Source organism: Podarcis vaucheri (assembly GCF_965113315.1).
Source record: "Podarcis vaucheri genome assembly, chromosome: 7".
NCBI lineage: Eukaryota > Metazoa > Chordata > Lepidosauria > Squamata > Lacertidae > Podarcis > Podarcis vaucheri.
In genome coordinates, this window is record NC_138765.1 from 73,679,054 (window position 1) to 73,693,062 (window position 14,009).

At 43.8% G+C, this 14,009-nt stretch overlaps 1 protein-coding gene across 7 annotated transcripts in view; it reads left to right on the plus strand.

The window, feature by feature from the left end:
* Nucleotides 1–14,009, plus strand: part of MORN1 (MORN repeat containing 1) — a 133,380-nt gene that overhangs the window by 36,555 nt on the left and 82,816 nt on the right. For all 7 annotated transcript variants that reach the window (XM_082230126.1, XM_082230124.1, XM_082230123.1 and 4 more), the window contains exons 8-10: nucleotides 1,258–1,368; nucleotides 3,729–3,852; nucleotides 6,466–6,656. In XM_082230126.1, coding sequence (XP_082086252.1) covers nucleotides 1,258–1,368; nucleotides 3,729–3,852; nucleotides 6,466–6,656 — 426 coding nt within the window. The remainder of the gene's footprint in view (nucleotides 1–1,257; nucleotides 1,369–3,728; nucleotides 3,853–6,465; nucleotides 6,657–14,009) is intronic.

Genomic DNA, 14,009 nt, shown 5'->3' on the forward strand with positions numbered 1-14,009 from the left:
ATGTTTCTGAAGAAATCTTCCTTTTTCCCCTGCTGCATAATATGTGTGCTGAGCATGGGAAAAGCTTTTGTAACTCTGACAACAATTGTAGCTATATTGGTGTTGGGCCCAGTGGTGGCTTGTCCATTATGGCAAATGGGGCATTGCCTCACCAACCTCAGCCTACCTTCAGTTGGCTGCCACCTGCCTGCCTTCTTCCTTACAACCAATCCAAGAGGTATCACTGCCTCTGTCATTGGCTCTGGCTCACCTACTTTTGGTCTCCCTGTCCAGCACGTGTGGAAAAAGTGCTGGCTTCCAAGTGGGTGTGAATAATGTGTGCACATATTTAAATTCAAGAGAGAAGTGGATGAAAGTATTGGTTCCAGTATTATATGAATGTCAAGGATTCTGGAGCTTGGATTGGGAACTACAGGGTTTCAGATTGGAGCTGCCATGGCTTCTTAGGATTAGGCCTTCTTCAGGTGCAGAAGGCCAGTGTCAGCTCTTATAGTGTGAAGTCTCCAGAATGGTCTGGCATGATATGCATTTCCTGGCATTCTCCCTTTGCAGAGCAGCACATTCCCATCACCTTGGAGGCCTTGAGCCAGAGAACACAACCTGGATTCTGGCACAGGTGATGGGGAGGCTTAGCGGGGGGTTCAGGTAACCATCTCTCCAGATGGTGCTGGTCTGTTAAATGAACTTCTACTCAGATTTGAAGGGCTCACTGAACCTAGGTCTGAATCCTAAGTGATCCTGAAATCATCCCCACCACTCAGGGAGAGGTGGTAGCTCACTGGTAGATCTCATTCTTTGTATGCAGAAGGTTCCCAGTTCAATCCTTGGCATTTCCAGGTAGGGCGGCAATAGACCTCTGTCTGAGACCCTCTAGAGCTGCCACCAATCAGAAGAGCCAATACTGACCTTGATGTACCAAGAGTCTAGGGGTTGTATCAAATTATGTTATACTCATTGACCTAGTGAAATGAATGAACCTAAGTTAGTCACATCTGCTAAGTTCGAGGGATCTACTCTGAGCAGGACTAGAATTACATACAACACACTGATCTGATTTCAGCTTCCTATGCATATGTGTGTTCCAGGGTAGTAGTTAACTAAATTTTACTCAGAGTAGACTCATTGAAATTAATAAATACGACTAAGTTAGGTCCATTAATTTCAATAAGTCTACTTTGAATAAAAGGTAAGTTGAACACCACTCCCAGTTTGGTTTTTCAGCAAACTAACTAACCAAGATATGTTGAATGTTTGCAGGACAAGCAAAGAAGATTGTGATTATGGGACCAGAGGTTATTGAGATAGTGCAAGGGTCTTCCCATACATTTCAAGTCCAGCTGGAAAACGAGAAAGGAGAGGTTTGTGAAAGTAAGAACTTTTTTATTTAACTAAGTTCTACTCAGAGTAGACCTGTTGAAATTAATGGACCTAGCTTAGTCATTACCTTCAGTGGGTCTGCTCTGAGTACACCTAGCATGGGATACAACCCAATGTTGTGCTGTGTAAAAGACTTCTCACAATCTTGAACAGAAATAAAAAAAACCCAAGGACCCAGCATTCTTTACTTAAAAAAAAGAATTGTGGGGATATTTAATCATTTATGTACAGCTTAATGCCAAAATAGGCTTCTAAGCGGTTTATGAAGTATAGTACATGTACTGAAATACATACTAGTTTCATAACAATTGTGTTAAATTTTGTAATCAGGCTTTTAAAGGGCCTTGGATCGAAAGGCAGTTGGCGTACTGTTTCTTTTGCATCAACTGTAGTCACGCACACACAAACATACCAGAAGCAGGTTGAGACTGGGTAGCTATCTAAAAATACAAATGTGTAAGCTGAAAAACTTTGGAAGTGTAGATTCTGTCAAAATTTGTCTTGGGGCATATCTACACTACAAATGTGGACAAATAGCAACTGGTTTAATTGCCATGACTTTCAACCCAAGAACCCTGAAAATTGTAGTTTTGTGCTGGTCCTCATGAGCCCCAATCCCTCCCAGGGAACTACAGTTCCTGGGGTTACTTTGCTGGGATTTATGACCACAGCAGATGGTGGAGATGATCTAACCCTTCTGCTAGTGGATGAATTCAGTGTGGGTTGTAATGTCCATACACAGACACACTTGTTAAGTGTTAGGTGTTTCAGAGCCAAGATAACCCTTATGAGACTGTGTACACATTACAGGTAGGTAGCCGCGTTGGTCTTCTGTAGTCGAAACAAAATAAAAAAATTCCTTCCAGTAGCACCTTAGAGACCAACTAAGTTTGTTACTGGTATGAGCTTTCATGTGCATGCACACTTCTTCAGATACACATTGTACATTTAAAGCTCATGACTTCTCAAAAAGAATCCTAGGAACTGTAGTTTGTTAAGTTTGCTGGAAACTGTAGCCCTACGGTTCCCGGGATTTTTGGGTGGAAGCAATGTACTTTAAATGTATGGTGTGTGTGCAGGCTAAGTCCCTTTTTATGAATACTGGTTCCCATTTATCGCTTTTCTTAGAGGCTTATGGTGATGATGATGTCTACTGTCCATGAGCAAAAATACACCTCCCTTTATTAAAAACTCCTCTTCCCCCTCCTTTCCCCCCTTTTTTTGTTCCAGTTGCTTTTGTTCTTTGGCCTCTCCAGCCAAGCTTCATGTTATCATTTGCCTCTTAGTCCCAGAAAACCATGTTTAGTTCTGATTCACATAGTTCTCTTTCGTTTTTATTGGCATCTTAGCTCTTTGTATGTTCTCATTTATTGCTTCAGACTATTACAAAGGCAAAACTTTTCAATACGAACCTCTGACCAGAAAGAAAGGGGGGGGGGAGAAGGAGGGAGGCTTTCTGTTAACAACAGAAAAATCATTTGTGCTTTGTATCCTTCCAATTTGGATTACTCTGAAGAAGTAAAGGCCACCTGCAGAACATTGTAATTAAATGAATATGACTAAGTACATTTTCCAGAAACGATGACAATTCTGTTGACTGTGGGCTTGTGTGTGTGTGTTTTCAGAGCTGGAAGGATGCTAAGTTACAATGCATTGTCTGGAATGTATGCCCACCTTCGTGCCTGGCATCACAGTTTGAATTAAAACACCTACTTCTTTCTTCTTAATGGGCAATCTGAAGTAACAGGACAATTACTACAATAGCACAGCCTTCGCCCACCTGATTCCCAGCAGTGCTGAATGGGGTTGATGAAAGTGCTAGTCCAAAGCCATCTGGAGGGCATGAGGCTGGCAAAGGCTTCAGCAGTGGAACATCTACAATTAGAATTGGAGTATTGGAAGGGATCCAGAAGGTCATCCAACCCCCCCCCCCGAAATGCAGGAATCTCAACACATGGTCCTCCATTCAGTTTGAAACCATACTGGACCTTGCTACCATCCTCTGCCATGTGAACCTGCCCAAACTTTGGGGTCACATTCAGATTCTCTGTATTCTTCATGCCATCTGAAGTTAGGTGAAAGGTGACTGGGTTTAAATACAAATGTTCATGCAGATTAAAAATAATGATTCCTAGGTAAATGCAGAAAGAGGACAGAACCACCAAATGAAACACATGTAAAATTGACACAGACCATATCGAGCCTCTTCGTTGAAATCTGGATATCACCTCAGGTCTCACCCCTGTCTCACTCTGTTCTGTGTGCAGATCAACAGTTAACACTGCAGCTGCCTGCAGAGAAAATAACTAAATAATGGTTTTATTTGCCCTCTTCTCTTTTTTGCTTGATAGGTGAGAGTGGTCGACTGCTGGAGATCAGTGCTGGTATCCAAGCAGGCCAGCTTTCTGAAAGTTTAAAAACCAATTCATATGAGTTCCTTGAGCAAACTGGGAAGCAGCCAATCAAAAGCTCTTTGTAAGTAACACTGGGAGGAATTCATTCCGTTCATTCTTGCGACCCTAGACTCGTGTTATGGAGAAGCAACACGCTGAACAGCTCAAAGTGCTTCCTCGACGTGCTTTGGCTTCTCTTGAGCACATTCCAGGTCCCAAGTAATCCTCAACAACTAGCTGGATCTGGTTAAAATTCATGGGATAAGGCATGTGGAACACTGATAGGAATGGATGAATTTGTCAGTTTCATTTCTCACAGTTTCTCATTTTTCCAATCTTAAGTTTGGTATGCCACATTTCTGCGTCAGTTTGTGGTGTTTTGTTTTGCTTAAACTCATTAAAATTTGTCAGCAGTTCAATATGCATTTCTCATAACTTCCCCCCAAACATGCATTCTTTATGTTAATTTCATTAATGTATACACATTTATCTGCATCACCCTCTTATATACACATTCTAGGATGCTTTTTGGGGGGTGGGTTGGAGAACTGCATTTCAGAATTCGGAGAAGTATAAATTTTGAAAGATGATTATGTTTTAGTTCCCATGTTGTTTTGGGAAGTGTGAATTAGGAAGGATAGCGTAAAAATGAATGTCTCCCCCATCCTTAGTGAGCTGCTGAGGAGGCCTCTGAGGCCTGGGCTGTGAGCAGCTGTTTGGAGCCAGGCACCAGGAGTTGGAACTGAAGAGGGCAAATCAGCCAGGAATTAGGAGTGGGGAACAAGACTGGGAACACAGGGCATGTCTGGTGCTCTTTTGGTGTTTTGATTTCCTTTGATGGGCCACTTGGCATCTCAGCCATGTCATGGTAGCCTGGGCAAAGCTGGACCCTCCATTGCCAGAGGCCTCCAAGCAGAGACTGGACTGCCATTGGGGATGCTCTAACTCTAGATTGACTACATCAGGGGTTCCCAAACTATGGTCCCTGGACCACCAGTGGTCCAAAACCTTCAGGTGGTATTATTGTACTACAGTTTGAAATCCACATAAATTGTAATGCAGTGCAGGGACGCAGGTGGCACTGTGGTCTAAACCACCAAGCCTCTTGGGCTTGCCTATCGTAAGGTCGGCCGTTCGAATCTGCATGACAGGGTGAGCTCCAGTTGCTTTGTTCCAGCTCCTGCCAACCTAGCACTTTGAAAGCATACTGCCACAAGTAGATAAATAGGTACCACTGCAGCGGGAAGCTAAATGGCGTTTCTCTGTGCTCTGACCTCCATCACGGTGTTTTCATGTGCCAGAAGTGGTTTAGTCATGCTGGCCATATGACCTGGAAAAGCTGTCTGTGGACAAACGCCAGCTCTCTGCCTGAAAGCATAGATGAGTACCCCATAGTTGAATTCAACTGGACTTAACTGTCCAGGGATCCTTTACCTTCACCTTTACCTGCAATGCAGTACATTATGCATTGTAATACCATAAAATACAGTATAAGGTATAAAGAAAGCAATAAAAATACAATTAAAGTTCATACAGCATATAGCACAGTGCATTACAGCAGGGGTCGGCAAAGTTTTTGTGACTTGGGCCAGTTCACAGTCCTGCAGATGCTGCAGTGGGCCGGAGTGCACACGCATGCGCGCATGCATGTGCAAACGCTATTTCTGGCGTGGAAGAGGTGTGTGCAGCTTCCCATTGGCTGCAGGAGCTTCCTGCAGCCAATGGGAAGCCGACCAACATCGCGGAAGGCACTCCCTGCTTCTCCTCCTCGCTGGTTTAGCGCGACGCACGGGAGCCTTCAAGATACCCTACAACTTTATGGTTCTCTGATTCTAATGTGTACTTGTCCACCAGACAACACCTGAATATCCTTTATAAATTAGGATCACTTTAGATTGGTGTGTTCTTTCCCTCTGTTGAGCGTGTATAACACTTTTCTGCCGCTATACAGATTCTGTGAGTTGTAGCACTCTTAATATTGGGGCACTCCAACAGAGTTGGATTGCTAACCTGTGAAAGCCTGGCACATAGTTTAGATTGGAGAAAGGTATTTTCCACTCTTTCCCACCCTGTAAGAATAACAGCAGGCCATCAGCTTGGAATGCACTTTAAAAACACTGGCTAAAAAGGCTGTACTACAGCCGATTTAAATAGAATCCACCATCAAAATGAAAGGAAGAATTTGTGCAACTGCTGGGGGGGATTTAACAAGGCTGTTGCAGTTGTTGGCTTATACTGCAGGTCACCAAGACCTAAGAAGCAAGAAGCAGGTCATCCCAACAACCTTGATGTACAGAGCTAGGGCCAAATGCCATCTTTTCCAAATCTGATGGACAAACCGCAGAGAGAGAGAAAGAGGGAGTGTTGGGCCTGTAACTTTCGTATATTTTAACCCAAAAGAGCCACAGATGAGTCATAAAGCCCTTCTGCTTGGCATGCAGAAGGTCTTGAGTTCAGTTCCTGGCATGAAAAGGATCTCAAATGACAGTGTGCTGAGAAAGACTTTTGCCTGAGACTTTGTGGAGAGCCACTGCCTGTCAGAATGGTTGGCGAGCATGGGCCAGCGATCTGATTCTGTACGAACTTCACATGTTCATCCCTCATAGTGTATCCCACATCAATTCTGGATCGCTTAGTTTTAAGGTTCATGAAGCTTATCAGTGCAAAATAATGCCAATCCTGTTTCCTTTGGCAGCGGATTTGAGTATATTCCGTATCCATTGATGATTGTCACGTCTGGAAGCCAGAAACCACAAGCTGCCCTGCCTGCTGTTGGTGAAAATCAACTTGCCCTTCTTGAACTGCTAATACCCCCAAGTGCCTTAGAACCAGAATCTGGATCAAAACCTCTGGGTGGTGCAGGAGATGCCCTTAGTAACCACTATGGTAAGTAGAGATCATAGATCTAGCTTGAGTGCTTGGCTTTTGCAGTTAAGAGAGAAACAAAAGGTATCTTCCACCCCCTCAGTGAAACAACTTGAGACGGCTTTTGTCATGCTAATGGGCAGCTTTAAAAGCATTTTGCAGGCTGTAGGAGATTTGTCATTGACATTCCTCATAATAATTTGAATAGATTTATTTTTAAAAATACGTTCCCCCCCCCCCTGCATTAGACAGAATAGCCTTTGCTTGTTATGCAGCTTCTTTGGGTGGGTTTTTCCTTCTCTGATCAGTCAAAACATGCTGTTAAAAATGAATTAGGCAGGAAGTGTTCAGCGGCAACACCATATCGGCATTCTCATGTTGCTTTTGCTTGGGAAGTATGCCAGTGTTGCAGGGAGGAGGAGGAGGAGGAGGAGGAGGAGGAGGAGGCATGTAGTGAAAGCACCAGTTTGCCTTTTGGAGTGGAGGCATGTATTGCTTTGTCTCTGAGGCCAAGGTGGAGATTCTGCTTAAAGCCCCGTTTTGTGCACACAAGGAAGCAAGAAAGTCATTAGCGAATAGAGCAGTTTTCCTTTGGGTTATAGCTAAGTCCTACTCAGAATAGGCCCGTTAAAATGAATGGTCCTAAGTGGACCCATCACTTTTGCTGGGTCTGCTGTTGAGTAGGACTAGGAGACAGCCCTTTGATTCTCCTGCTCCTCTGCATGTCATCCATACATCTTTGCAAGCTTTAAGGGGGGGGGGAAACAGCTTCCCCACTTCTATTTTGTCACCTGTTCCATGAAAGAAAAGAGGGGGGTAGAACGAACATTTAAAGCAGTCTTTCTCAAATATTTTGAATTCATTCAGCCCCCCACCTTCCCGCTTCAAACCTTATTCCACTTTCTAGGCCTTGCTGCCCAGGTAAACCTCAGTTCTGCGAGTGAGCATCTGGGAAAGAGCACATGTTCTGCAAGGATAAAAGTCACCTGTTTAATCCCTGCCCGCTCCAGATTAGTAGGTGATGGGAAAAGGCCTCTGCACTGGGTGGACTAGCAGTCTAACTCAGATGAGTCAGTGTTAGAGCACTTGCTTTGCCTGTAGAAGGCCCCAGGTCCACCTAGCATATCTAGTTTTGAAAACCTCAGGTAGCAGGTGGTGGGAAAGATCCCTGCCTGAGATACCAGATTGCTGCTGCCAGTCAGAGCAGCCAATACTAGATTAAGAGTTTGACTTGGTATAAGGAAGTTTCCTACAGCCCTCCCTGTTCTGGTGTTCAGCTGAGTGTCAACAGCCTGCTATGGCTGCATACAAAGATCTGTGGATTAGGGGCACTAATCCCAACACTTGTATCAGAAGAGAAATAAAAACAGGAAACATCCGCTTCACACACAACGTCAAGTACAAAACAGAAGCTCTTTCTGAACACCAGTATCAGTATAGTCACGCTGAGATGATGTGGCAAAATAGGATCCAGTATGAATCAGTGCAGATCTTTCAGGCACTCATCATTATCCATTTTAATTTTTAATTTATTTCTTTATTTTCTGCTTTGTGTAAGGAGCTCAGGATAGGATGCTTGGCTTTTCCATTCCTCCCTCCTATGCACTGTACCATGTGCAAATCAAATTTATTTAAGAAAATGTGTAAGACCCCTCCTCCACACCCTCCCTCTGTGCTTGTGTCACTAAGGGTAGCATACAAAATAAATAAATAAATAAATAAGTAAATAAATAAATAAATTACAGAATACATTAGAAACTCATGAGTTTCACTGCCTGAAATTTGGTGGGGAGTTCTGTAGCAACTTCAGAGACAGCCTTCTCCTGTGTCCCAACCAGCCATGTCTGTACCATGGTTTGGATGGCTGCCAGTCACAATGGCTACCTCCATTGTCAATATGCCTCTGATTACCAGTTGCTGTGAATCACAAGTGGGGAGGGTGCTGTTGCGCTCAGGTCCCACTTTCAGGATTCCCATTGGGGTACCTGGTTGGTCAATGGGAGAACAAGATGATGGGCCTTTGGTGGGCCTTTGGCCTGATCCACCAGGGCTATTCTAATGTTATTTCTGGGAATCCAGAACAGCTGTTGTAAATAAGGATGTCAAGTGCTTCCATGGTTGAGCACCCACCAATGCTCTCATTGCCACAAACTGTCTCAGCTAAAGTTTCCAGAGACTCATCCATATTTGCCCCACGGTGAGCACAGTGCAATAATTTGGTTTGTATGTTACTAAGGCACGTGTAGCCATTGCAAGACCTGGCTTCATTAGGAATGGATGTGGTTTGCCTACCAGGCTAGACTGGGAGAAGTAGCCTTGCCACAGCCACTCCTGCAGCTGCTGGAGGAGCAAAACCTGGTCTATCTATGGCCCCCTCCAGATGTCCTTTATATTGTGCATTTGTGATGATCCGTGTTCATGATGGCATCAGTCCAGTTATATATGATCCAATTTTCAGCACTGTTTGTACCTCCAAAAGTTTGTGGGTTGATATACCGCTCTCTTTCCAATCAGTACATGCCCATTAATTGACTCCCGAAATCCTGTAACTTCTTATACTACAAATGTCTCGTTTTATTTTTTGTCCCGCTTTTGTTGTGCTGTAGTGCAAGAGTTGCCTTTCTGGGTAGCTGTAATGCAGTAACATTGGGGCAGCCTCACAGAACAGCTAACGAAGCAGAATGATGTGTGGGTGGTCCATTATAAATTCATCACTAATCCACTTTTATTGCATTTGCAGAATACACCCTGCAAAAAAAAAAAAAAAGGCCCACCAGTCTGGAGGGTCCCTGTTACATTTGTATCTTATCCTTCCTCTAAGATGCTTAGGGCAGTGTGCATAGGAAGTATCTCATGTTATTCTCACAGCAGCCCTGCAAAGTAGGTTAAACTGAGAGAGGGTGACCAGCCAAGAGAGCTTAGTGACTGACCAGGGATTTTAACCCAGGTTTCTCAACGGTCCCAGCCAGACCTTCAAGCATCCTGCATCTCACTCTGCCCATGCAGTGCATAATTTCATCTGAATTGCACCTCCAGTTTTGCCTCCATATACATTAAAGTGAACTGGTGTGAAATACCCAAATAATTTAAAGGGCCCCCCCAAATAGCTTTGCTAACTTTCTCTGGGCAAGGGAGGGAGGGGGGGTCTGCAAATCCATGGTCTATCTATTTACCGCCCCACGAGGGCCCCTTTTTCTTTCTACCTAAAATCCACCTACTCAGAGCTGTGTCTCAAGGTTTATTATAGTCCCAGTGAGTCAAACCTGCCTACTCATCTTATACATATATATATTCACATCCTATATTGTTGTTTTGGTTTCCTAGAGGACATGAAGTAACAGATGAGCTAACACTTTTCTTTATAAATATGCCAGTATTATTTTACAGGCCAGTTATTCCTGGAATTATTCATGGGAGCCTGAATGCTGAGATCTTGGGAGTTGAATCAAAGTTTAATCACTTTGGTTTATTGTGAACTGTAATATTAAATCCACCCCATATAACTTGATACATTGTAAATACACGATTTGCATCTTAATACACTCAACTTGCTAACAAAGTGGAGAGAAACTGAGTGGTAGTTAAAATTGCATCTATCTTTGGACTCTGGAGAGTTTATTTTGATAGCCCCAACATGTGCGATATGCTCTGCTGGCCCCTCTTGCCAGCTTTGTTTTCGTCATACTGAATTCAGTTGGCTTTTGCTTCCCCCCGCTACCAAAATAAATGTTTATAAGAGCCCTTATTTAACACCTGACCCCCACTATTAAATTACCAGAAGATTTGGGTTATTAAATAAACGTGCCCTCTCTTGGTTTGATTCTCCCCTCCAGCGTGTTTTGTTAGGAACGTTTCAGATCATGGATTAAAATGTATTTTCTTTGTGGGGAGAAGTACTGAAGCAGAGAGATTTGGGGTGTGCAGGACAGTGGGGGGGATACTCTGCTCTGATACATGTAAATGTCACTTTGTGGGGGAACCATGGGGTTGCTTTCTAGATTCGGAGGTGGTTTAAAAGGGACTTTGCATCTTGGGTTTAACAGATCCAAGTGCAGCTCCCTGAGCTCCCCAAAATCACTCTTTGAGTGGACTCTTAGAAGCTGTTTTTTATGGGCTCTTCTACAGAATGAAATGTGCCTCCTGTCCAGGTAGGAGAAGGGCAGGAGTCAGGAGTGTCTGCAGGGGTTTTTTCCGTGGGGTTGGTTTTAGGTAAAGGTAAAGGGACCCCTGACCATTAGGTCCAGTCGTGACCGACTCTGGGGTTGCGGCACTCATCTCGCTTTATTGGCCGAGGGAGCCGGCGTACAGCTTCCGGGTCATGTGGCCAGCATGACTAAGCCGCTTCTGGCGAACCAGAGCAGTGCACAGAAACGCTGTTTACCTTCCCACCGGAGCGGTACCTATTTATCTGTTACAATACTACAAATAAGCATACATATGTACATAACTGAAATGTGGGAGCAAGGAAGTTTCTCACAAAACAAATGAGGAGGACAGTGCCAGCACACTTTGCCTCTTATATCTATAAATTATAGAAACTTTTTAAAATGGAAGCTGGGAGTCTGGGGTTATGGTTCATGCGGTGGGGGAGGGGAAACTGAGCGCCTCCTTGTCTTCTGCCCCATGGGTGCCCATGGTAAGAGCAATGAAGGGCTGTTTCTTCAGAGCTTTTAAACAGTGATTATCAACTTTGGATCCCACATATGCTGTTGGACTACAACTCCCATCATCCCTGGCCATTGGCTAAATTAGCTGGGGAGGACCTTAAACTTGGTGCCCTTGGGTAAGATGCTCTCAGTGGACATATGAAGCCTGATATTATATACATTCATTTATTAATTAAAATGTTTATATATTGCTATATCATAATATATATTAAAAGTAAAAAAACCAACCCATACAATATAAGCATAAAAAGTTAAACACAAAGATCGGTAAACCATTGTGAGGGATGTACTCTTAATTTCCTGCATAGGCTTAGTGGAATAGAGAAGTTTTCAGCAGGCATTTAAAAGTTGGCCCAGAAGGCGCCTGTTGAATCTTCATTCTCTTCTCTTGCACTCTGCCACCACTCCTTCCCTATACTGCCTTGACTTGTTGCTAATATCACCTCCTGTAGAACCCCAGGAAAAGGGAGATAGAGAAGGCTGGAAGCAGCTGGCCCTTATCAGACTGCTTGGCCTATATCATTACAAAAGATACATCTCCAAGGCCCCTTTAGGGAGCAACAAGGGCATGGGTGCTGTTCTCTGAGATTTTGGAGAGATTGGGTCACTCTTGAGAGAGGTTCATTTGTAACCAGGGCGTGTATGTGTGTTCCAACGCAGCCTTCGCTTCAGGGTCCCTGTGGGTTAGGCTGGATATGGGAAGGATGGAACCACTGATGGAAGGTCAGACCACTATATCGTAAAATTGGGGCTTACGCCACCAGCCTCCCCCCTCCCTGCTCCATAGGGATGCTGTGGATGCTTGAATGCAAACGAAACCTACCATTCATCTATTTGGATTTCAATTTCTTCCTCTATTAGATTGTAAGCTCTGCAGTAGTAGATTATTTCTTTCAACCAACTTGATTTGCACTTCAGTTCTTTTTCCAGCAAAGGCTTCATGGCTCGCTTTTGAGCAAAATGTTGGCACCATCTCAAAACACCTCAGGAATAACTTCTGCTGATGGGTAAATTATGAGGTCCTTGAGGCTTTCGTTCTCCCTGTTCTTTTAGTATGGTGGTAATAACACAGTAATGGAAAGGCATCCAGCCCCATGCACTATTGATGAACTGTCAGCAAAATGGAATTCTGAAAGGTTCTGAGAAACGGCACGGAGCTTTTGCTTTCAGAAATGGATGTGCTCGCCTGTTAGACGTTTCTAGTTTGGTAATGAAATCCAAGGCTGAATTAAAAGCCGCTCTGCTGCCGGAGGGGCCTCCTTGGTAACATTTACCAGTTACCTTGACTAAACTGGTTTTGTCCTGTGTGGTGGATGATCGGTTGTGTCCATCAGGACAGGCAGTGCAGAAGGCAGAGAAGCCAACAGTAGATGGAGCCAGAGCTAATGACAGGCAACATAGATAGGCAGAACCAACCAATTCTAGTTTTGCCCCATCTTCCTCCCTGCTGAGTTCCACAAGGGCAATACTGAGATTATGGAAGCTGACAGGCAGGGCCACAACCTAGACTGGATGTAATTAGGAAGGCAGGCGGGTGGTGGGCTGGCTGAGGGCAGACTGAAGTTAGTGCAGCAATGCCCTGTTTGCCCTAATAGATCAGCCTTCCCTGATAGCAATGTAGAAAACTGCCTGGTACTGAGTTAGAGCTCAAGTCCATATAGCCCAATATTGTCTGCTCTGACTGGCAGCTGCTCTCCAAGGTCTCAGGCAGAGGTCTCACTTCATCAAATCCAGCCATCTTTGAAAAAAGTTTGGGCACCCCTGCCTTATGTATACCAAGCATGTGCTCTCTTCATATTGGACACTCGGTATGCAGAATCTCTGCTTCTGTCTTAATATAAAATCCTAACTGTGCCAGATTTTCTGCACATTCACCTGTGGATATACAATCCTTTCATCTGTAAAAGGTTTTGGAATGTCGTTTGGTCACCTCTTAAGAAATCATAACCAAATTTTGTGTGGTGGTTCCAAGGAGCAGGATTTTGTCTACCCCTGGATACAATTGGACACCATTTTGAATCAAGGTGGCATACAAAACCTTTTAAAACTGCCCTGATTTTAACCACAGATTTCAAAATTGCAGTGGTTTTTTGCTTTTTCTTAGAATTCCCGAGCACTGCTGGGTATGAGGCTGTTAATTCTAAGTAAACTTTAAGCCAGCCATTCCTTGTTTTTTTTTACTTTCATGATCCTGCAACATATTAGTTGGGTTTTTCTACTGTCATCTGAATATTTTGTTCCCTTCAGCTTTTAAATGATAATAAATTTTTGTTTAAAGTGACTCCACCCCATTAACAAATGCACTCCAAGCAACGGCGGTGATCTGTTTGTTTTAGTCTTACATAGTACTAGTGGAATGATACACGCATACTGAGGGAGAATATTCCCCTTGCGGTCTTTGTGTTTTATAAAACAAAGTGCAACAGTACAGCCCGTTTCCAGGCACTGACAATAGCAACATGATTTTGCTGGCTGTCCAGTTCCTCTTAATCCATCTGTTTTAAAGTTTGGTTTATATCATTGTGTTTTCTGCTGCATCAGCTAAAATACTTCTCATACTTCTGGACCGAAGATGGCTATTTTGTTACATGTCTTAAATTGTGTGGAATTTACGAGACTGAGAAATGAACGGTCAGTGGAAACCAGGGCTCCTAAACATGTCCCCCCCCCCCAAGTTCATGCCAACTTTGGGGTACATTTGGTAGGT